Source organism: Lindgomyces ingoldianus (assembly GCF_010093535.1).
Source record: "Lindgomyces ingoldianus strain ATCC 200398 unplaced genomic scaffold BDR25scaffold_3, whole genome shotgun sequence".
Classification (NCBI taxonomy): domain Eukaryota; kingdom Fungi; phylum Ascomycota; class Dothideomycetes; order Pleosporales; family Lindgomycetaceae; genus Lindgomyces; species Lindgomyces ingoldianus.
Genome location: NW_022985164.1, coordinates 1,888,181 through 1,910,357, shown reverse-complemented (window position 1 = coordinate 1,910,357; position 22,177 = coordinate 1,888,181). Strand labels below are relative to the sequence as shown.

Genomic DNA, 22,177 nt, shown 5'->3' with positions numbered 1-22,177 from the left:
TCTGGTCTAATGAGTTCCTAGGAAGGCATACATCAGCGGATGAGAGAACAAAAATTTTTTGTCGGGCAGTATTGCAAGACTCTTCCTTTCGGGGAAGATGCCCAAGGCCTTAGCTACAAAGATAAGCTATAAGTAACACAAAACACACAGCGACCTATTCCTAAGGAAACTATTTGAACAGATCACTCCCGAATTCTCCTTTCAAGTCTATCCTCAATAGGTTCTTCTCGATGACTTCATCCTTCCTTGCTTCTAATTCGTCCACATCCCAGTTAGCAGACATATATCGCCCGCTCAAGAATTGCGCCTGTGGCGAGGCTAAGTACACTGCAGTGCCGGCAGGGAGTTCAACTTTAAGTTCCAAGATCAACTACGTTAGCCTGATTATCGAATTTGGTAAGGAAAGCGAAACCGGCGTCCGCAGCAAGATTGACGTACCCGTATCCTCACAGAAATGGAGTGTTTCTGGATGTCTGTTTGCCATATCGGTAATCGTCATTCCGGGGTGATAGCTGATCGAAGAGACTTTGGGATATGCCGAAGAAATAGCTTCCGACAACCTACTCAGAGCCAATTTGCTAATTTGGTAACTAGTACCTGCGGGCCTTGTCCAGAGCATGCCAATGCTACCAACGTTGATGATAGTTGCTTCTCTGTCTAAACCGACCAGCCTGAGAAATGCTCTGCTCATAAGGTAGCTTCCCTTGACGTTGACCTCCTAGATTCAGTTAAGTAATCGATTAGCCATATATTCCCTCCTAAATCCAAAAGCCAGGACGAGGGTATCTCACAAAATCTGCCCACCATTCCTTCGGATTAGTCTCTCTAATTGTCTCAATGGATGACCAGAGACCGGCACCGTTGATTAGGACATCCGGGATCCCAAACTCAAACTTGACAGTCTCTTCTAGGTGGTTCACGCTATCTTCGGAAGTAGTATCCGTTGGAACAACCAAGACATCAGCATTGGGGTTTATCCTGAGCAACTCTTGTTTAGTTTCCTCAAGCTTTTCAGCGCTGCGGCTTGCTATAACAATTCGGTCTGCATCTGCTTTCGCAAATGCAAGAGCAATAGCCTTCTCGAAGGTCATATTAGTATACAGATAGAGAGCATTAGAATGGGAGATAAACTTGCCTTGCCTATGCCTTGGCTAGCGCCAGTCACAATAACGGTCTTTCCTTTCTGCGACAGCTTGGGCGACGCCGGGTCTATCGAAGGGTATTGGTCCCGGTGTACCGTTTTGGTAAATTGATGCGTCTTAACAAAGTAGTCAGCAGACAGTGGTTGAGTAGAAATCGCGGCCATTTTGCAGCAGTTTAGCTTATTAGAGGTGGAGGTATGTTGAGTGTCTTGCAATGTAGTAATGACTCTGGACCTCGAGATGCCTTGTTTATATCACTTTTCGCCGTCGATTTCAGTCCATTCAGCCATTTCCATTCTCTCAGCGCGACCTCGAAAAGGGTATTTGGTCTCAAAATCCAGCCTGATACGGTTAGTCGAGTTGGCGGCACCGCCCCGTTCGAGTTCGTGCGCCCTCTGAACCCCGACGTGTACCTGTCAGCTTTGAACGTGCACGAAACTAGGACGGGAGTTGCGGCGGCACCAACAGGGCAAACCACTTAGAAATCCGGCTAGGCTTGGAGAAATAAGCGAAGAAAGCGTGCAGTGACACAAGAGCTGATTGCCTAACCTCCGCAATCTGCAGCCGTAACTATAAACCATTTGCTCCTAGCCCAGTTGGTCTTCTTTTACAACGACCGCTATCCATTTCGGGTTCTTTCAACCATACACTCACTTTACATCAGCCCCCAATCAGTCGCAATCCTGACAAATGACGATGCTATCTCCGAAATTTTTAGTCTTTGATAGTAAGGCGGGGCCGAATGTCGAAGGCGAGGGGTTTACTTATTGCGTATCGAGAGACGCCAATGTTCAGTGGCCAAAGCTGGTTCGAAGAGGAAGACCGAGAAAAGGTGGGTTGTATCCATTCTGCTATCTCTATTAGGTCAAAATAAACTAATTGGGTTTGGCATACATACAGATCCTAAAGAACAAGGCCGCTCGTTGAAGTACCCGATAAAAGAGGTAGACAGACCAACAAAGGAGCGCTATGAGTTTGTCGACTGTTCGGATGGGCAGCAGCCCAATGACTCGAATACTCGAAAGCTCGTCCGGACCCACGTCATGCGCAATTATCGACGGCAGAAACAGATAGCTGCGGAGGCAAAGCTAGGACCCCAAGGCAGGGGAATTGAGAGTCAAGATGATGATGATGCAAAAACGATGGCTGAACTTGAATGTCCCCTTGTTCCATCACTGGAACACTGGAGTGCAGACCCATTTGATAGTTTCCCGATAGCTATGCAACCATACATGCACGAACTTCTTTACGAATGTGAGTCCTCTACTCCCCATTTATCGAATCATTGGCTGCCAATATCATATGTCATCGCTGTAAAGGAAATTGCTGATGCCATTGTGAAAGACGTCTCTGCTGTGGCAGACCACTTGTACCCAATCGAGGCATATTGGGGATTCAATCCAACAAAAAGTTCTGGGTGCCCCTAGCGCTGACCGACCCCGCTCTGATGAGCTCGATTCTATTCGTTAGCCATCAGTTTAGGGCACGAATGAATGGCCACAAGGAGCGTCCCACTGCAATCAATCACTTGCAGGAAACGATACGGATCCTCACTGAACGGCTTCAGAATCCCTCGCAGGAAATACGTGATTCAACGATCGCTACCGTGGCCGGGCTAGCCCTAACCGAAGTAGGCGCTTCCGCAGTTTGAATCGAAACATACTGACTTATTTTCGGCAGCAATCAAGCGGTAACCAGGTAAACTGGTGCATTCACATGAGGGGTACAAAGCGGATGGTGGAGATGCGAGGAGGCTTGTCTGCCTTTGAGTGTAATCCCATCTTACATGATAAGCTTTGCCGGTAAGTTGAATTGCACCGTTGTTGATCAGTGATTGTTCCTAAGGTAGTATTAGGGCGGATATCTGCGGCTCCGTCTATGATCTCTCGAAACCTTACCTGCAGATGGGGAGCAGAAGGGTGCAGCCAAGTGTTCTTCGAAGCAGCGACGAAGCAGAGAGAACCCTCGGCCTCGGGTTTCAGGCTGTCCACGATGATTATAGGCTGGACTCTGATCTTTTCAACATTCTCTTCGAAGTACATACTGTGACTCAGGACATCAATGCCGTCAACCCGCCAAAGTCAGAAGCCATTCCCTTGAGATTGCGCGGGAATATACGGTCAGTTCAATACTACCTTCTCTCCAGAGAGAATTACGATGACATCGGCGATTCTGAAGACCAGATTCACAAGGCATGTCGCCTAGGCATCTTGCTCTACGTCGGTATCATCCAGAATGATTTTTGGGTCTCGTCGATAAGTAGGCAACTGATATGGCAACTGAAGTCTTGTCTGCAAAGAGATGGCTTCACCGCTGATTCTATGCGCGCACTGCGTCTGTGGCTCATTTTTCTCGCGGGCTCTCTTGTCCTCGACCCAACCGAAAAGCTGTGGTTTATATACTCTGCTGTGAGAGCGATCTCGCAGCTTTCCCTATTGAATTGGCGCGATGCTAAATTGCTTCTCGAGAGTTTTGCCTGGGCTGGAAGAGTGCAGGATAAGTCTGGCCGAGATCTATGGGATGAAGCCATGAAGATGCAAAGTGTGTTGGGAGAAGTGACATAGCCTTATTGCCCTGATTTGGACTCCACTTGCAGACCCGGGTTTCGTGACAGGACATGATAGATTGCGGCTGTGGCTTTGAGGATCGGAGGCAGATCTGCAGACCGAACCCGATGCCAAGGGTGAGCTCGGGAAGCTCGGTTGGAGAGCTTGCAGATGGGATGCACACAGCGCAATCGGGTTTCAATCATCAATAGCGCTTTTCAAACCATAAAAACCAAGAAACCATTGCCCTAATATAACCATTCAGAACCAAGTCTAGCCCAAGCGTCTTTCAACAGCTATCGAAAACACAAAAAATGGGTGACGGACCATTGCACCGTCAGACGGCGCATTCCTCCTGAAAGTCCGGAACGCGAAACACAGACGCTGGATGCGATCCCTAACTGCCGTACTCCGAAGCTCACCTTGCTGCATAACCCAGCCTCATATCACCCTGGGCGTGCGTCCGCTATGTGGGCGAGAAGGCTCTTCTCTCGCACACTCGCTCGCTCAAACATCCACTTGGATTTTAGTCGCTGTATTCATCCTGTTCAATTCGCTCACCCGGCGCAAATATTGCTATTCGATACGTCTGTCAGAATGGCATCGACACTTCCCCGCCTTCCCATATTTGAGGCCATCAAGAAACACGATGCCATGTCCACGGCTGTAGTGCACTCGCTTTCCGGTCGCAGTTTTACGTACGGAGAGCTGGTCAATGATGTCGCAGCTGCAAAGGACAAATTGCAGCACAACACCCACGGGAAGAGTGCGGAGGGAGAACGAATAGCGTTTTTGGTCGAGAATGGGTATGACTATGTAGGTGCGCATCAATTCAATCCCAACCTCCCTACCTTCCCAAACCAATTGTAATTGACGCGAGAATAGTGACGTTGCTTTCCATTCTGGCGGCACATGCTATTGCGGTGCCGTTGTCCCCTACTTTCCCTGCGCATGAGCTGCGATATATTTTAGATCAGAGCGAATCGCTCATGCTTCTCTCGTCGGAGAAGTTTCAGGATAAAGCTGATGAGGTGCTAAAGGAGGGCATGGAGACGGCGCCGATAAATTACAAGCAAGATAAGATCATGATGGGGAAGACGGACGACTATGTTACTTTGGAAGGCCCCGCCAGCGACCAGGGAGGCATGATGCTGTACACATCCGGGACCACGAGTCGTCCGAAAGGCGTGCTACTCCCACAATCAGTGCTAACCGCCCAATCTATGTCGTTACTGAAGGCGTGGGAATACAGCAAAGACGACGTCTTACTGCACGTTCTCCCACTCCACCACATCCACGGCACTGTAAACGCGCTCCTCACCCCGCTCTTCGCAGGCAGCACAATAGAATTCCACTTCCCCTTCAACGCATCCGCTGTCTGGGAACGCCTCGCCGCGCCCTTCCTCCCTACCCCTGACCCCTCCAAACGACCGATCACCTTCCTAACCGTTGTCCCTACAATATACACACGTCTGCTATCGTCCTATTCGACGCTCTCTCCCGACCTCCAAACCGCAGCCAAAGAAGCCCTCAAACCGAGTAGCATGCGGCTCAACATCTCGGGCTCCGCCGCACTCCCAACTCCCGTGAAGTCCGCATGGACAGAACTCAGTGGCGGAAACGTGCTGCTGGAACGCTACGGCATGACAGAAGTTGGGATGGCGCTATCGTGCGGGCTACCCTTCTCGTCACGCGTCGACGGATCCGTAGGCTGGCCACTACCCAGTGTCGAGTGCCGACTCGTCGACACGGAAACAGGACAGCTCATCAAAGAAGGCGAGGAATTCGACGTCTCTACTGACCGCGAAAGACTAGGCGAAATCCAACTTCGCGGTCCCACGGTGTTTAAAGAATATTGGCGGAACCATGAAGCTACAAGCAAAGAGTTCGTAGATCCGGAGCCCGGCGATGAAAATCAGGGGAAGTGGTTTAAAACCGGTGATGTGGCATACCGGCGCTTTATCCCCCCCCTCTCCTCCTCCGCCTCCTCTTCTTCTTCCTCATCCTCCTCCTCCCCTTCCCCTTCACTTAAAGCTGCTGCTTCCTGGTCCCAAGGACCCATGTACTTCATAGCAGGCCGCCTCTCCTCCGATATCATCAAAACCGGCGGGGAAAAAGTGTCCGCTTTAGAAGTCGAACGCGAACTTTTGTCCCTCCCCCAAATCCTCGAATGCGCCGTCGTCGGCCTCCCCTCTGAAACCTGGGGTCAGAAAGTCGCCGTCGTCGCCGTCTTAACGGAAATGGGCAAGACGGCGGGGAGGAAGGGTGGCGAGTGGAGCGCGTTGGATATGCGGAGGGCATTGAAGGAGCTTGTGGCTAATTATAAGATTCCGCAGGAGCTGAGGACGATGGAGAGCGGACTCCCGAGAAATGCGATGGGGAAGGTTAACAAGAAGGAGCTTGTAAGGCAGATTTGGGGGGAGGGAGTTGGGGTGGAGAAGGAGGGAAATGGGAGCGTGGATGGGGCTGCGTGTGGGGTTCTGATGAATGGGAGTGTATGATTATTCTGAAGTCTGACGTCTTGTATTCCAGTTGGTTGGAACTGACGGCGAGGACTGCAGCCTGCCCTGCTACTACTTAGTGTCAATGCTTTGGTATAATGTAATTGTAGTTAAGCGACACAGGTAAAATCCAATAGAGGAAACCCCCAAAAGGTCAAGACAGATTCTATCTCAACGCTCTTTAGCCTCTCCATTGGATCGATTTCGCCGCGACTGTCACTGACGAATGGCATGGCGGACCCAGTGCGATGCGTCCAATGAGTAAGCAGGGACAACGGCCACTAGAGTAGATTGCCTAAGGAAGAACGAGCGAGAGCTAGACCAGCCGTAAAGGAAAGGATGGAGTGACATGACTAACAAACCATCCAGACTTGTCCGACAACGCTAGGAGTAATGGTCTGGCAAAAGAGAGATAAATCGGATTTGAAAAGAGAATACACAGGCATGGTATGAGCGTGATTCAGTAGGGAACATGGAAGTTTTCAAGGTCTTATTCTGAAGGCTGGCTAAGGGAGGGGGGCGTATTCTAAGCTAAGCACGCCCGTCCAGTTGAGCGATAAAGCAGTGAACGGACGCGCGCTATTGTGCAGGCCGCTAGCGTGGGCAAAATATGGGACTGGACAGTTTGGTGGAATCGGGAGGGCAAGGCATTGTTCCCGAATGAGTGGGAGGGGGTGAAGCTAAGATGGAAGCAAGGTGCAGATGGAATAGGCAGCGAGGGGTATTTGCCTCTGCATCATGCCTTCGGAACTGGATCGCGTACCTAGTACCGGTTTCTTGATTGGGGCATGCATCCACCGCTTCATTTTCGAATCGATGTCTGTGTTTGTGCCTATTTGTGAGTTGTGTCTGCCCCTGCATGGGGCCACACAATGCACTTGGTGATTTGGTGTGGAGATGACCAATCAGGAGCATTTCTGCAGCACCACCACCCATCAACGTCCCCTCATCACGAACACCAAGGTCGTCATTCCCAATCACTGAGCGAGAGAGAAGGCAGTTGATTATACGTATTCCATGGCGGACAGATTGCAGATACTATTACTGAGTCCCTCCCGAGATACCCATCCGTAGCTAAAACAGCAGTAAAGAAACACTTGGTGTGGGGAGATTAACCTTTGACCAGGAACCTCAACCCATCTAACCAACCAACCAGCCAACCCTAGATGAAAAAAGAAAAAGAAATGGCGAAAACGAAATCGAAATCGAAAGGTGGGGCTGGGGAGGGGAGGGAGGAATACAAAGCCCTGCATGGGACAAAAGCCAAATCCAAACCCAGACAAGCAGCAGAAGAGACATTCTGTTCCAGTCCGGTGGCATCGCAGCCAACATGCATCTATATTGTACACCAGAATCAGGACCGGAACAGTGAGGGAGGAGCCTATCCGTTCCATCCTGAACAAGAAACGCCGTAGATATGCCAGAGGAGACACAGCAGCTATGAGAGCATAGCTACCCTTCCCAAGCATCCTTCCATAACTCGTGAGTCATGATGGATGAGGAAATAATGACGACACTTTATTGGTAGTAGCCTGAATTTGGAGCCGATGAGCTGGTGTTCGGGTCGTTGGAAGCACCCCCGCCGTTGTGGATGACAACGTTGCCTCCTGGTTTGCTGCCGTAGCGACGGGATGATGAGGATGCCGTGTTGGCATATAGACTCTGGGATGAGCGGGTCGAGGAGGATGCATAGGCTACGTCGAAGAGTCAGAATGGGTTGTGCTATGACGTGAAGGCGTAGGCAACTTACATGAAGCTGAAGGAGACCGAGAGGCTCCGCCCTTGCTCTGTCCGTAGGATGACCCGTAGTTTGATCGTGAAGACATAGCTGACTGGTGTTCAGGCGCTCGGAGGTATCTAGATTCTAGCTTGATTCGTGAAGTTCGAGTTTAGAGATTGCGGCTGTCGTCGACGAGAGCAGGCTCCTGAGTTATTCTTGGTATTTGCTATTTGGCACAGAGCAGTTGAGGGCGCGTGAGAGGCAGAAGCAGAGACAAAAGCTGGAGCTATTGACTGAGCAGCAGGTACAATGACTGGAAATAGTTTGACGGTAGTATGAATCACAGCTGAATGACTGAAGATGGATGGATAAAAAGAAGGAAAGTGCAAACGCCATGCAGATTTATACTCCAGGCAGATTCCTGAGGCCGGTAACAGTTCACTCCATTGACTCCTCTGTTGGTGGCAATCGGGGACTTCCTACGCTACGACCCTACCTATCAAATGTCGGTGCCTGGATAACAAGGTGCGCGCTGGCGAGTGAATGCGCGCGACGGCAATGACTGATTGAGGCTATGTCCATATGGGCTTGACCGGCCCAGGCTCTGGGGCAGAGTAGGCAAGGGGTGACAGGCTGCACCATGCGCCGACGCGCCAGCAGCGTCTGTGGGAGTCATCGTGACCCGTTTGAGGTCCTATTTGAACGCTTGAGGTGAATACGTTCAGTCGAGATGACCAGGCGCCGTGACGACAGCAGGTCTGACGCAAAACCCCGAGGGCGATGACTGGAGTGCTTGCAAGGCACATCAGGCAGGAGCCAGTCAGGAGGCCGCAAGTAGAATAAGGCCAGGCTGAAGCATTGAGCCAGTCAATGGACAAAGAGGGCGAAGAGTGAATGGCAAGTCACCGGAATTCCGAAAGAGGTACAGTGTGGGGGCCATGGGAAATGGATGCCTGGGGATCGAGTGCGGTGACCTGGAGCAACTTGACCGCGCGCCGGTGGTGAGAAATTAGGGGCTGGGTCATGGTCGACGGAACAGAGACAGCAGGATAGAGAGGAGGCAAACAGAGGCAGTGTTAGAGGGGAGAGGGAGAAGAAGACAGAAGGGCGAAGGCTGTGGAGGTGGTCAAGCTCAGCTCATGAGGGCGGGGCAAGCCGTGATACGAGATAAGCCCTTGCCCTTCGCCAAGGCCGAGGGCTCTGGCAGCGCAATTCACGTGTCTGGGCGGAGTCATCTAGATAAAACTGACGGGATGTCCTGCGGGAGGTGGCGATGAAATTGCTGCTTCAATTGATGCGCGCACTCGCGTAGATGACTGAGTGCAGTGACCGGTGACGCTTGGACGGCAGTATCCTGCAAGCTCCACAGGTCTTCGCCTGGTCTGCAATGGGTGAGCGGGAACATTAATGCTGCAGACGGAATTCCTTGCGACGGATTGGAAATGCTTCTGGTACAATTGGGCTCGATGGTCCTGTCCTATATCAGGCCGTCCATCAATGCCCATGGATATCATTTTGCCCCGCAGACCCCCGAACTCCTTCGTCCTTCCCGCACCCTGGAAAAGTTACTTTAATCCCAATACTTGAGAACACCATTCAAGTCGCCCGTAATCACCTTGGACGTCTCCCTCGGGTGCCACTGCACCGCCACGAGTGGGGAGTCGCTTGCCTGGATCTTGTGCCACATCTTGCACGTCTTCCAATCCCAGAAGCACACATAGCCACCGCTGTCTCCAGAGCTAACAAACTGCCCGTCGGGACTGATAGCCACATCGGGAGCATAGCCAGCCACATTGTGACCCCGGTAACTCTTCTTGCGGTTCTGGCGGAACCGGTCAGTCGAGGAATAGACAACGATCTGGTTGTCGGAGGACTGCATAGCAATGTATTTGCCTGACGGGTGCGGGGAGGACCGGACCATTGAGAACATGTATGGCTCAGCAATGTATTTGATGGGAACAGGGATACCATATTCCCACGCGCGGAGGGACTTGTCGTCGGAGGTAGTGACGAAGCGGCGGTTCTGCATTGGGTTAGCATCTGGCGCTGGAAGGATTGAGGAGGGCGTGCTGACCTCGTCGCAGAAGGTGATGGTATTGACAGGTCCCAAGTGATGATCGTATTCCTGCACCAGCTCTCCGCTCCTCACATCATACTGCAGGATCTTCTTATCGCTCATCCCAGCCAGGAACTCGTGCGGCGTGCTGGGGTTGATGCGCACAACATGCGGTGTCTTGCCAGACGTAAACCTGTTGATACACTTCCCAGTCTCTGTATCCCAGAGCTTCATGTAGCGGTCATAACTTGCTGAAATGAACTGTGTGCCTACGGGGTTGAAGTCGATATCGACAACCGATTTAGTGTGGCCCGAGTAGGTGCGGAGGAGCTCGCGCTGGTGGTACACGTCCCATAGAGCCATATTAGAGTCTGCTGATGCGGAAAGGAGGAGGTGTCCGCTGTCGGGGAAGAAGCGGACCTGGGTGATGGATTTCGTGTGGTACTTGTATGTGTGGACGAGTTTCTTAGGAATGAAGTTCTTCGCGTCGCCGCGATCGCCCGTCAGTTTGACATCCAGGTCTGGGAAATGTTAGTTTTAAAAATGTTATTCATAACAGGTTAGATGCAACGTACCATTCGGAACATGCATGTACGTCCTTCCCTGATAATCATATTCTTGACTCCCGACGAACTCGCTCCTCTCCCCATCACCGTCCGCGTCGGTTCCAGCAAGCTTCTTCGGTGGGGGCTCTGGGTTCGGCTCTATTTCATCCTCCTCATATACATACTCCACTTCGACATCTTCGGCATACTCGTCGTCCGGGGCAGCATCTGGGCGCTCCGCTTCGTATCGCGCCCACGGTCCTTTGTAAGCCCCTGGTCCCGATACAATGCCAGAGTCACCCTTCCCCTCCCTTTTCCTCTTCTTCGAGTTGGCATTTGGATTCCCTTGGATGGCTCGGTGGCCTGCGCGGAAAGTGGATTCGCTGATGAAGGTTTCCGCAGCCCACCCCGTTGGAACCCTTCCGGACCCTTTCCCGTATCCCGCCATTTTAGAGACGGAGCTTAAAGGAAGGCCCTAGTGCTATGACGTGAATTGAAGGGTGTTCGTGGTGGTGGAGGAGGTCGGGGTCGAGTAGCGGGGGTGCTAGCCGTAGAAGTTGGAGCGCGGTCCAGCTCCAACAAATTGTACATGCCAAGACCGCCAAGAGCGGGCCCTTCAATCATCTCCAAGGGCTTCGGGCTCTAATGAACAAGCCTGATGTGGCACTAGAGGTGGGGTGAACATGAGTGTTCATGTGTGCCGACATTACAGGCTTATCGGTACCTTCTTCTCTAAGCCGTTGGGAGATATTCGCCATCAGAGTAAAACCACTTGGACCTTGTCCTGGAGATGAAAAGTGTCATCCATTTACATGAAAAATACGGTATCATATCCTGTTACAACGTAGAATCTAGCCCGTCATCACCAGCCCACCAGCCGTCACCCTAACACCTAAGTCCCACCCATCCCTAGTACCACAATTGCCAACACAGCATGCCAACGGTGGTATATCTGTTTCTGCCCTATCCTAATATTCCATTCAACTCCTTCCTGTGCTCTTCATACATGTCTACTTCTCAGTACTTTAGATAATCGAAAGGTTGACCCAGACGGACACTTGGAATTTGGGTAATTCGTGCCGTACAGTGGTTCTAGTCAAGTTCCCAATTTAGTGAGCTTCGTCCCGGATGAGGGCCACAATCATGCTGTACAGGTAGAAGAAGAACATGATTAGATGGAAACCCAGTTTGATGAAGGATTCCTAGAAGATGGTATTAGTAAAATCTCCAGACTGCTTGCCTCGCGGCAGCACAACCGCAAGCAACGTCGAACCGCAGGCAGTGATTCTTGGTGTGATGGTTGCCTAAAGAGTGGAGGAAGAGAAACCACTCACTTTCTTGTGCACATTGAGCTTCCTGAAAATCTCGGTCGCGTCCAGAAGGTGTTGGTTCTCGAATATTCTTCCAAAAGTTAGCTCTCTAGACTGAACGGTCGCCATTTGGAGGACCATTTTCATACTTTTTGCCATTCCATACCAAGAGAGGCAAGTTCAGGATCAGCGCAATCCAGTATCCGTTGATGAGGAAGAGGAAAGTCAAGAAAGCGTGGACGGCGGCTTCGGGGACAATATAGGTGTTGAGGCGGTTGCAGAGATCAATCGGGTTGATGTAGTCACTAGCAACGAGGATGGTCAGCATTGCGTGGTAAAAGATGGAGAGCACTGGCTCATAAAGGACGGGAAACAGTGGGTGCCTAGTAGCCGATGCGAAGAGCTGGGAAGTTTACGAAGATGTACGCACCATTCCAAATCGCTGTACATTATAGTGAAGAAGACCTGTAGGAAGAGATTGACAGCATTTATCAGCACCGATAGTAGATACAGCCATGCTTCGCCAGACATCGCGGGAGGGTTTGGTGCGGCGTAGCACCAACTTCAAACCGGATCGAGTTGTAGAGGTGAGTAATGAAGCGCCTGAACCGTTTTTCAGCACAAACGGACCAAGACAGTGAGCAAGGCCAGATATCGGAGGCGGTCGTGTGGGTGGAGGTTATCGGCCTAGGCGCGGAAAACTAGCTTGTGAGTGGCGGGGTGTGGCTTGAGGATGGAACGATGATGACGTAGGATGAAGTGAGGCACGACAGGTAGGGAGGTGCAGAGTCGAATGAGGGCGTATCCACGGGCGAGGGCGAGTTGTCAGAGTGGGCAGGCAGCAAATGTTTTGGGATGACGTTCGTGAAGAGTTGGGATGTGCCTTCGTGCTTCAGTTGGCGGCCGGAAGGTGGTCAATGCGGCCCCCGCTAGCCGAGCTTCGCATGGGAGCGATGCTAGCAGATGAATGTTCTGCGAGCTCACTGGCATGCTGGGGAATCGGGACATTTGATAGTCGAGTGATTAAATTGATGTACGGAGAACTTCGGCTTAGATCCATAGTTCGGAGCGGGTGGCTGTTTCGTTTCGTGTAGCAAGCAAGCATAATGCCAAGGCCTGGCCACGAAGCTAGATCACTGACAATTGGGCACATTCAAACATAGTTCTTGCCTGCAGGCAATTGTAACGATGGTGGTATCTGTCAATAATGATATCTTAAAATGCCCCCATCAGGGTCGAGGCCCCTCTTTATGTGGCTACGACTGCCTCTCCGTTCGTACTTCCAGGCATCGGAACCGGCCCGCCTGGGGAGTCTGGAAACCTCGCCGTCAGAATTTCTACCCCAGTCTCCGTAACAAGCAATGTGTGTTCTAGGACTAATCAGCTTAGATATACACGATCCAAGTTAGCAACATACCGAATTGTGCTGTTCGGGTACCATCCTGTGTTACGCTAGTCCAGTCGTCCGGCCAGGTCTTATCCCTATGCGTTCCTAAGCTAATCATTGGCTCGATAGTGAAACACATTCCAGGTTTGGCCTGTCCGACCGCTTTATTCTTGGCGTAGTGTGGAACATTCGGCGCACAGTGGAATAGCTGATTGATTCCGTGCCCGCAATAGGTCTTGATGACGCTGCAATTCTTCGTCTTTGCGTGCTTCTCAATGACATTGCCGGGGTCACGGAACAGCATGCCTGGTTTCACAATTTCAATAGCGTTGTCGAGGCACTCCCGTGCTGTCTCCACTATCCGCACCGAGTCCGGGTCTGCCAGCGCCTTGTCCCCAATGTAATATGTCTCGTTAAGGTCACCGTGGAAGCCACCATGATATAGTGTTACGTCGATGTTGAGAATATCGCCATCCTGGAGAACTCGCTGATCCGGTATGCCGTGACAGATGACTTCGTTTGGTGACGTACATACAGACTTGGGGAAATGACAGTAGTTCAAGGGCGAGGGGTAAGACTGCAAACAGTAAGCTCCTATCCCCCCCGCACCGAGTGTGCAGAACGGGACTCACATCTCTCTCCAGACACGCCTTGTGGACGATTTCATCGATATAGTCGGTCGTCACTCCGGGCTTCGCCTCCCTAGCTGCGATATCCAAGACTTGTCGCGCCAGTCTGCAAACCTTGCGCATGCCTTCTATTTGTTTCGCATCCAATATTGTGATCTTATTCCTTCCCACGAAGACCTGCTCTGAGCGGGGTATGCCATCCTTCGCATAGTCTGGGTGTTGTATGCTCGCTGGTACTTGCCGTTTAGGCGACAGAGGGTATACGGGTCTCAGTGTTCCGGTGAAGGGAAACGTGGGGAAAGGGTTGAAGTGGCCAGTAGCTGGGTCGGGGTGAGAAACTACCTTGGGTGGGATGATGTTACGGAGTATATTACTTTGTGACTTGTGAAGTTTTTTATGTTCGGCCTACAGCATAGTTAGTATCTAATCCTGCTAACTATGACTGTTCTTACTATGTACCCAGTTGCGCTTAAAGCAGTCTTGAGAGCAGAAAAAACTCTCCTTCCCCAGCTTCTGACAGTTAGGGCACTGAAGCTGGCTGGCATCGTTCTCGCAATCCTTGCCCGTGCACTTGCGCGGAGCAGACACTTCTCTAGCCATAACAGTTTGTGAAAAATCTGGATTTCTAGGGGCGCGTTTGTGTGGGAGAAATGTGAAGTAATGGATGTCAGTGAAGTAGGTTCGAATCTTTCTTTTAAAGGAGCGTGGACAAGGTCCGCTTCAATCTACTCCGGACTCCGTGCAAAGGCTGTGGTGAAGGTGGTCAAATGTGGAATGCCGACTGTTTAAGTCGGAGAAAGGTCTGGACTCCGACTGGCATGAGCCACGTGCGCCGAGCCGAATTCCAAGCCTTCCAGCGTTTGATCGATAAAGGCGGGGCGGAGCGGGGCGGGATTTCATACTCCCGCCCAAGGGCCTAGGCTTTGTGGTCCCATGCAAACTCTAAGGACTTTTCCTAGCTGCTCATCATCTTCCAGCATCTCCGACATTCAATACCACTGATACAAGTCAGCCTCTGGACTTGTTTTCCGTAAATATGGTTTGATAATCGATTGATGCTTGATTCAATCCGGCCGCGGACCAATTCTCTGCACAAATCGCCACCTTATTTCACCTCCACCCTTTATCGGTAGATACCTCTTCTCAGAAATAGTTCGCCTTTCTCGTCTCCGCTGGGAAATGCCCCAAAAGGTGGTGATTGTGGGAGCAGGTCCCGTGGGATCACTCGCCGCACTGTATGCAGCAGCACGGGGAGATGTGGTTGAGATATATGAACTTAGACCTGGTAGGTTTGTGTTCCTTGTTCTGAGGTAACTGTTGAGGCTTCGCCGAGTACATACTAAGACCGTATGTATGCACTGCTGATATTTTAAAGACCTTCGAGATCCCGATACTGTCCCTCTGAACTTCTCCAAGTCCATCAACTTGGCTTTATCGGAGAGAGGCATCAACTCCTTGCGGAGATCCGGAATCACCCAAATTGCGGATTCTGTGCTTGGGCAGACATTTCCTATGCATGGTCGAATGATCCACCTGCGCAAACAAGGGAAATATGTTCGAGAGCCGCAGCTGTACGATGCCCGAGGCAAAGTAAGTGCGCCGTGTCCAAAGAGGTAGTGTTACTCAACAGGGTAGAATCTCCTGGCTATGGACCGGACAGGCCTCAACAAGACCCTTCTAGACTACCTAGAGGCCATGCCCAACGTCAGATTCTTTTTCAACCACAAGCTTGTGGGTGTTGATTTTAGGAAGAACCTAGCTTGGTTTGAGCGCCATGAGAATCCAGATCTTGCGGGAGGGACCGAAATCGAGTTGAGTTTCGACTTCATGATTGGCGCTGATGGCGCTCACTCAGCAGTCCGATACCACTTGATGAAGTTTGTGCCCATGGCATATCAACAGGAGTACATCGACAAGCTCTGGTGTCAATTTCACTTTCCGCCAACTGAGAGGGGTGATTTTAGGTTGCCACCAAATTATCTTCACATCTGGCCTCAGGATGAATCGATGTTCATTGCCCTCCCAAATCTCGACCAAACCTTTACTGCAACACTTTTCTTGACTCGATCGGGCTTTGAGCAACTCGATGCTTCGGGAAAGGTGGTTGAATACTTCAACTCCAAGTTCCCGGGAGTAGTGCCAGACCTCATCACAGAAGATGAACTACGCAAGCAGTACAGTACAAATCAACACTTGCCGCTCATCTCCATCAAATGCAGTCCATACCACTTCGGCACTTCGGGGGTAATAGTCGGGGATGCCGCACACGCGATGGTACCATTCTATGGACAAGGGATGAACGCCGGCCTTGAAGACGTCCGAGTCTTATTCGAATTTTTAGACAAATATCCCAATGATCGAGCAAAGGCACTCCAAGAATACACACAACAACGGGCCCCGGACGCCCAAACCATCAATGACCTCGCCCTCCGCAATTACCGAGAAATGGCTACGGATGTCAAACGACCGATGTACCTATTCCGCAAGTGGATTGAAGAAAGCCTAGATCTGTACGTGCCGAGCACTGGATGGGCAACCCAGTATTCCCGGATAACCTTCAGTAATATGCGATACTCTGAAGTCCAGAAAGCGTCGCAAAGGCAAGCTAGAATTCTTAACGGAGTTGTTGGATTGGTGCTTGCCTCAGTCATTGGCTCTAGCTTCTGGTTTGTACGGACAGGGGCAGCTTCTCGGATGAAGATGTCGATACTACGTTCCATTTGTTTCGTCGCGAGGCGAATGACTGGGAATCCCTAGGAACAGAATACAGTACGTGGAGGTGGTCGAGGTCGGATTCTCTTGCCTCATTGTACATGAAATGCTACTAAGTTCATAAAAGTCCATTATAGAGCCAATGTACATGGCGGGGATGTATTTCTTTTGAATCAAAACCTTTACGTTCTCAAAAGATTTCCTCCTCTGACGGGGGGAGCTACATTCAAGATAGCTAATCTCAACGTTCATTCAGTGAGCTCGATACGTTTCCAGCACAGCTGCCAAATTCTCTTCCTGTCTTACCAAGTACCGCAATTTAGCGTACTACTACAATCCCGCATCTCCTATCCACCTCTATCTACTTCCCTCTCTCCCCAGCAGCCTAAATCCCTTCTCCCCTACGATATAATCCACACACCCTTTCAAATATCTCTTAAAGTACGTCCACCCAAGTGTATGCCGCAGGCCATAAAATCAATCCTCACAAGATGCCGAGGCGAATGCAGGAGCATGTATTTTGTTGTATAGGATTGCACGGCGATGATAGGTTGCTGGCATATACTGCAGGTTCTTTCAGATTTGGGGAGTAAGGTGGGAGGAATGTAGTAGGTACGGGGGTAGAGGAAGGCAGGGAGGGAGGGGGGTGAGGATGGGGACGGGGGAGGAGATTTGGGGGGCTGGGGGTGAAGTTTGAGGTTTAGAGGAGGGTTGCAGATGGAAGATGGAAGAGGAACATAAAAAGTGGCTGAAGATGCCCAGGTGAAAAGGTTTGCGAGGTCAGATAAGCTCTTCTGTCCTGCTTGCAAACACCGACACGACAAGATTGACGGCTATGGGTAACATACTTCCCATGCAGGTAGGTGCAGCAACACGTCACTGGATTAAACAACGCGCTGTTAAAGAAACATAGTTGCTCCTGAGATCACCAACTAACATTCAACGAAACTAATTCCATCATTTGATCTGACGAGACTTAGAATAACCGTGAAACATCTGTTGAAAAATCACAACACCTCTAGGTCTTGCGAAACATTTAGATACGCTTAAATTGGTATATCTGAGTTATTCCACGTAAGTTTCCTGTGTTCTCATTTGAGAAGAACTAAATGCTACCCAGATCATTGTCATCCAGGCAGACTTAGAACAACCCCAAATTACACAGTACCATACATGCATATCAGCAGACTATTGTAACCACCAGCATCTTGTTTCTGTGCAGAAGCCACCTGCCCTAAACTTTGCTTCCAGTTAGAAACCCGCCGTTCGCATTCATCATTAGCTGTTAGATCGACAGTCCTTCCTGCACGGATGCGGGTGCTAGTCCTCGTAGATCTTCGCTCACGGTATATCGGGATTGCCATCATAGTCGTCAAAGAAGTCGAAGGCACTGGTTTCAGGGTCATGAGTGCGTCCAAAACTTGAGGCGGGACGCGAGTGGGACTAGAGTGAGCAGGCGCCGACCCTAAACGCTGTACCTGTTGACCTCCAGAGTAAGGAGGCGGGGGTGGGTTCAAGTGGTGACATGCTACCGATCGCCTCACTGATAAATTCTCCATATATTCGGCTAAATTCCCCGAGTAATGCGGCACTGGGTTGGGGACAAACGCCGGTAAAAGTACGCGTAGGAGCATTGAGGAAACCAGACTGAAGATGTGGTGAGTTAGCGAACCAAGCGCGGTTCCGGTTCCTACTCAAGCCCTTCCCCTCTTCCAGAACGGCCCCTTGCAGAGCGGGCAATGGCGAGAGCCTGGAGCTTGACCACTAAGGATTTAGGTGACGAGACACATGTTTCCAAAGACATGGCTGCAGTATGACAGAGAGATTCTCAGTTGTACTCCGCAATCACTGGAGATGGTGACTCTGGTTCGCGTTCACCGAAGTTGACCTGGGGAATGATGCAGGTGACTTCACCCTAGCGTAGAGTGCGAGTGGGGGACAAACATGGCGTCGTGAGCCAGGAACTCCGCTACGTTCGCAGGAGCTTGTGCCTCAAGATCTGGATCCACATGGCTGCGGGGATGTGGTGGGGATTCACCCCGGACTTGGCCAGCGCTTCCAACAAGGTGTAGTACTGTACGATTGGGCGATTTTGAGGCCTGTACGGGTGAGATTTTGTGTACGTTCGTACAACAGGGAGGAGAGGTGGGTGTACATATTATAACTGCTACAGCGTATGTAATCTGTACAAGTAGTACAATTTAATTAGAGTACACTATACTCTAGTTAAAACAGCTAAGATTATAGGTCTCTAAAGACATAGAATTAAGGTCTAATTAGCTATAAGATAACCAATTCTTTTTAGAAATAAAAGTAGAGAGGTTTAAAAGCTAGCTGCTTACGAGTTTATACATTAGCTAGTTCTTCTAAATTTAAATCGCCCTAATTATTAGTTACTATATAACCAGCTACACTAAATACTTCTTACACTTACAAATAGTAGCTAGGATAGTAAGGAAATTAAGAGCAAGCTTAAAGAGAATAATATAGGTTAGTTTGCCTCTATTAGTTAACTATAGTAAGGCACTGTGCAGAGGACCCTCCTGCTATAGTGTATGATATCACCCTCACAACAAGGTTGCTGCAGTGGCTGTACGCTATTAGGTAAGAGCTCTCTGTAAGGACAAGGCTCTGTACCACCGCCAATACAACCAAAAGGTGCGAATAATCAGTCAACAGTTAATTTTGCGTACAGAACAGTATATATGCCATACACTCTCTATTAAAGTTAACCTTATGCTCGCTTAGATCTACCACCTTTAAAGCCTCTTAAGAGCCTTGCTTATAACACTTACAGCAGAGCTAGAGGCAGATTACCTTGCACTGTTTCTCTAAGAGCATTAAACCTGCGCTATAAGCCTACACCTTTAACAGTGTGTGATTGCCTTGCAATGTAGTCCTTACAAAACTTTTAGCTAATTAGAGCCCTAGAAAGCCCATAGACGCTCCCTATAAGCCTACTGCTTCCTAGAGCCCTCTTACATCTCTAGAATCACTATAAAAACTTCCTAAAGGGTAATATGCTCCTGCTACGTACTGTACCTAGGGCATCATTAAACGTACGGTGTGGCTCACGAACTCGGTAGGTTCGTACTAAACACGTGACCGTTACGGTTCTCTTTGTACAGACCGTAGTACGGCCCGTTGGAAGTCCTGGACTTGGCCAAGGGGGCGGTTTCTCTGAACCGTAGTACGGACGACGCTCTGTACCTTAATAGCCGGTAGCCTCCTAAATTCGTTCGCAGTCACGTTTCCAGGAGTCGTTTCAGTGGCTCGATCCATCGAGCTCGTGTTCGAACGAAGGAAAGTTCGTGGCCAGAAACCATGGAAGCTCGGAATCTCGCCGGCAATTCTTCTTCAAAAGCAGCATTGACAAGATCGTTGAGAGCTTGGCGAGAATTCGACGACGATGTCCAATTCGCTGAATGGCTGTTGGCAGCCCTGCTTCTTGGAGTAGTTAAGGTGGGTTAGTCTCTCACGGCTGGCGCTTGAGAGGGCTAGTGTTGCTGGAATCTTAGAGAGCTTGGATTCTTGCCAACGCATCGGCAAGGTTGGTGCCATCCTGGGGAGAGTCTGGCGATGGCGTACTAGTAGCTGAATTGTTGGCCGCACCTAGGAGGCCGGCAGAGTTGCGGGTGGCCATATCAGGGGCCTCGTACTGATGAGTGCGCCGAGTGGAAGGTTCCATCGCATCGTTTTTGTCATAGTTGTCAGTGGACCGAGGGAAAATCGTGAACGTTGACTAGAAAGATGGCCGTCAAAGCCGCCATGTATTTCTGGCAGTGAAAGTTGCAGAGTCGCACCACGAAGGCCAGGGTGTCACGGGTGACCAGCTATTGGAGCGAGGGCGGTGACTCGCGCCCGGCACGTTACTAACACAGAAGAGTGCGTTTGAGCAGTGAACGCCGGCGACGACAGCGTGGGCGAGGAGACTTTCAAACGACGTGTTGATCGGGGCATGGAGAACTGTGGACTTAGAAGCGCAGACCGTCACATGCTCTTGTGAGACATTAGCTTCGCGCAGGTATCTATCTTGATTAATATTTCGGCTGTAGCCAAGTCGTTTCCTTTCAAGTCAACTGTTATTACTCTCATACTGGTTTCAATCAAATAGTCTTGTACTCATCAATTTTTGCATGGAGAAAGTCTGGAGTCCTGTTGTCTGTCCCATGTTTGTCTTCATGTGCTGCTATCCTGCTGCTCATATACTGTGGATTGTTTCTGAATAGCAATTGATGGTACATTAGATCTCAAAGAATGGCTGATTTTAAGACAACTAGGAATCTTAATACCGCACGTTCTCTAAGAGGAATATTTGGGAACCGACTCCTAATATCCTCCACGAGATATGATGCACGATCACACGCCTAACCCAAATGCGGTAAACCTCAGCCACTCTCCTGACTTCTTCTACCTTTCGTACTACCATTTCCTCTTCACAATTTTAAGCAATCGAAATCAGTGAGCTAGACGGATCGTTGCTTCTAGAGGTGGGTTGTAGGCCCGAGCGGTATCTACGATGAACAGTGTCGGACTCCGGGGTGGATGTGAGGAGGGAATTGAGATCTACAGCAAGGTGTGATAGATGAGAGTGACAAAGGATTCCACGGCTGTGTCTTGAAGGAGACATGGAGTATTGAAGAATGGCGGAACAAAGAGATGGAGCAAACGCTTGATGTCATTTAGATATCCTAAGTTCGAAAAGCTTTCTCCCTCATCCCAGGTCTTGGCTGTATTAAAAACAAGTACTACTAACGAAGGAAAACTCAATTAGACCCCAAAGTCGTGCGCCTGGTGATAAATTTTCTTGGTGAATTTATAGGGAAGATAATTTCTCTTATTCAGTGCGTTACTTTGTAGCTTTATCCTATGAGCAATTTCCTTTGCTTTCCATGATCTAACTGAAGTTCCATGACCGAATCAAATCCATCCGGGACTCAAAAAATCATTCCAAGCTTCCTCCAAAGCTTCCTCCAACTGCAGAAGCCTAGGCCGATCGACGTTTTTCTGGCTAAGAAGATCTCGTACAAGAAGTAGCCCAGCGTCGAGACTCTGCATTATCCTCTCCCTTCTTGCAAATGGTCTCGGGAACCACACAGCGCGGCATATTGGACACCGGTGGCTCCAAGGTTGACGAGCGCGGATGTGAGTTTCAAGGCAAAGACGACCGAATGTATGCCTGCATTCTCCAGAGTTGACTATCTGCACGGGATATTCGTGAGTGTCCGCAGGAAGTATCGGGTGCACCCAACGGGTGTCGCGTTCTACGTACGCGCAAGAGCATATGGAGCAGTTGAGAGAACAGGGGGATATAGAAGATAATGAAACGGGGATAGTATGGTTAGTGAGGAAGTTGGATATCATGGGTTCGGGAATTCGTTGATGGGTTGCCATCGCGAGGTGGATAATGATCGGTATTATGGAATGTGTAGGATAGATGGAGAGGCAATGGGAAAACAAAGTGCATGGCCGGCTGTATTGAATAGAACGAGAGCTGATATGTGAATAATTAGGGTACGTATATCAATTTTGCTTTGCATTATTCACGTGTCCGAGGGGTCTCTAACAGTGCATAGGATTTTACAGTTCCACATTAATGCTTAATTCGTGGCCCACGCAAGACACGTCA

General features: G+C 50.1%; 9 protein-coding genes across 9 annotated transcripts; 3 read left to right on the top strand and 6 right to left on the bottom strand.

Annotated features, from left to right (window-relative positions):
* Positions 1-169: 169 nt before the first annotated feature.
* On the bottom strand, positions 170-1,347 carry BDR25DRAFT_331374 (NAD(P)-binding protein; the record flags this gene model as incomplete). Its single annotated transcript, XM_033692628.1, has 4 exons — positions 1,136-1,347; positions 792-1,076; positions 439-718; positions 170-351 (listed from the first exon to the last, which is right to left on the bottom strand). The coding sequence occupies exons 1-4, from the start codon at positions 1,304-1,306 to the stop codon at positions 170-172; spliced, it is 918 nt and encodes a 305-aa protein (XP_033553495.1). The 5' UTR covers positions 1,307-1,347.
* A 212-nt stretch (positions 1,348-1,559) lies between these two features.
* BDR25DRAFT_375659 (uncharacterized protein) lies at positions 1,560-3,043 on the top strand. The gene is made up of 5 exons (XM_033697401.1): positions 1,560-1,974; positions 2,043-2,396; positions 2,487-2,772; positions 2,823-2,944; positions 2,998-3,043. The coding sequence occupies exons 1-3, from the start codon at positions 1,833-1,835 to the stop codon at positions 2,567-2,569; spliced, it is 579 nt and encodes a 192-aa protein (XP_033553494.1). The 5' UTR covers positions 1,560-1,832; the 3' UTR covers positions 2,570-2,772; positions 2,823-2,944; positions 2,998-3,043.
* An 899-nt stretch (positions 3,044-3,942) lies between these two features.
* BDR25DRAFT_300574 (acetyl-CoA synthetase-like protein) lies at positions 3,943-6,348 on the top strand. Its single transcript, XM_033689400.1, has 2 exons — positions 3,943-4,508; positions 4,574-6,348. Exons 1-2 carry the CDS (start codon positions 4,286-4,288, stop codon positions 6,187-6,189), a joined length of 1,839 nt encoding a protein of 612 aa, XP_033553493.1. The 5' UTR covers positions 3,943-4,285; the 3' UTR covers positions 6,190-6,348.
* Positions 6,349-9,295: 2,947 nt separating this feature from the next.
* Positions 9,296-11,050, bottom strand: BDR25DRAFT_277937 (WD40 repeat-like protein). Its single transcript, XM_033687647.1, has 3 exons — positions 10,541-11,050; positions 9,984-10,486; positions 9,296-9,932 (listed from the first exon to the last, which is right to left on the bottom strand). Exons 1-3 carry the CDS (start codon positions 10,956-10,958, stop codon positions 9,480-9,482), a joined length of 1,374 nt encoding a protein of 457 aa, XP_033553492.1. The 5' UTR covers positions 10,959-11,050; the 3' UTR covers positions 9,296-9,479.
* Positions 11,051-11,296: 246 nt separating this feature from the next.
* Positions 11,297-12,594, bottom strand: BDR25DRAFT_331371 (ER-derived vesicles protein-like protein ERV14). The gene is made up of 4 exons (XM_033692627.1): positions 12,251-12,594; positions 11,970-12,125; positions 11,845-11,911; positions 11,297-11,712 (listed from the first exon to the last, which is right to left on the bottom strand). Exons 1-4 carry the CDS (start codon positions 12,349-12,351, stop codon positions 11,620-11,622), a joined length of 417 nt encoding a protein of 138 aa, XP_033553491.1. The 5' UTR covers positions 12,352-12,594; the 3' UTR covers positions 11,297-11,619.
* A 372-nt stretch (positions 12,595-12,966) lies between these two features.
* Positions 12,967-14,684, bottom strand: BDR25DRAFT_331370 (methionine aminopeptidase 1A). Its single transcript, XM_033692626.1, has 4 exons — positions 14,296-14,684; positions 13,840-14,241; positions 13,238-13,784; positions 12,967-13,190 (listed from the first exon to the last, which is right to left on the bottom strand). Exons 1-4 carry the CDS (start codon positions 14,434-14,436, stop codon positions 13,069-13,071), a joined length of 1,212 nt encoding a protein of 403 aa, XP_033553490.1. The 5' UTR covers positions 14,437-14,684; the 3' UTR covers positions 12,967-13,068.
* Positions 14,685-14,801: 117 nt separating this feature from the next.
* Positions 14,802-16,812, top strand: BDR25DRAFT_277931 (kynurenine 3-monooxygenase). The gene is made up of 3 exons (XM_033687646.1): positions 14,802-15,121; positions 15,212-15,426; positions 15,472-16,812. Exons 1-3 carry the CDS (start codon positions 15,016-15,018, stop codon positions 16,591-16,593), a joined length of 1,443 nt encoding a protein of 480 aa, XP_033553489.1. The 5' UTR covers positions 14,802-15,015; the 3' UTR covers positions 16,594-16,812.
* Positions 16,813-17,613: 801 nt separating this feature from the next.
* On the bottom strand, positions 17,614-18,352 carry BDR25DRAFT_349724 (uncharacterized protein; the record flags this gene model as incomplete). The annotated part of the gene is made up of 5 exons (XM_033694590.1): positions 17,614-17,660; positions 17,717-17,847; positions 17,894-17,991; positions 18,027-18,241; positions 18,268-18,352. The coding sequence occupies 5 exons, from the start codon at positions 18,350-18,352 to the stop codon at positions 17,614-17,616; spliced, it is 576 nt and encodes a 191-aa protein (XP_033553488.1).
* Positions 18,353-18,376: 24 nt separating this feature from the next.
* Positions 18,377-20,977, bottom strand: BDR25DRAFT_349723 (uncharacterized protein; the record flags this gene model as incomplete). The annotated part of the gene is made up of 11 exons (XM_033694589.1): positions 18,377-18,436; positions 18,489-18,561; positions 18,594-18,647; positions 19,624-19,728; positions 19,798-19,995; positions 20,028-20,054; positions 20,088-20,206; positions 20,268-20,381; positions 20,417-20,615; positions 20,671-20,756; positions 20,846-20,977. 11 exons carry the CDS (start codon positions 20,975-20,977, stop codon positions 18,377-18,379), a joined length of 1,167 nt encoding a protein of 388 aa, XP_033553487.1.
* Between the last annotated feature and the right edge of the window lie 1,200 nt (positions 20,978-22,177).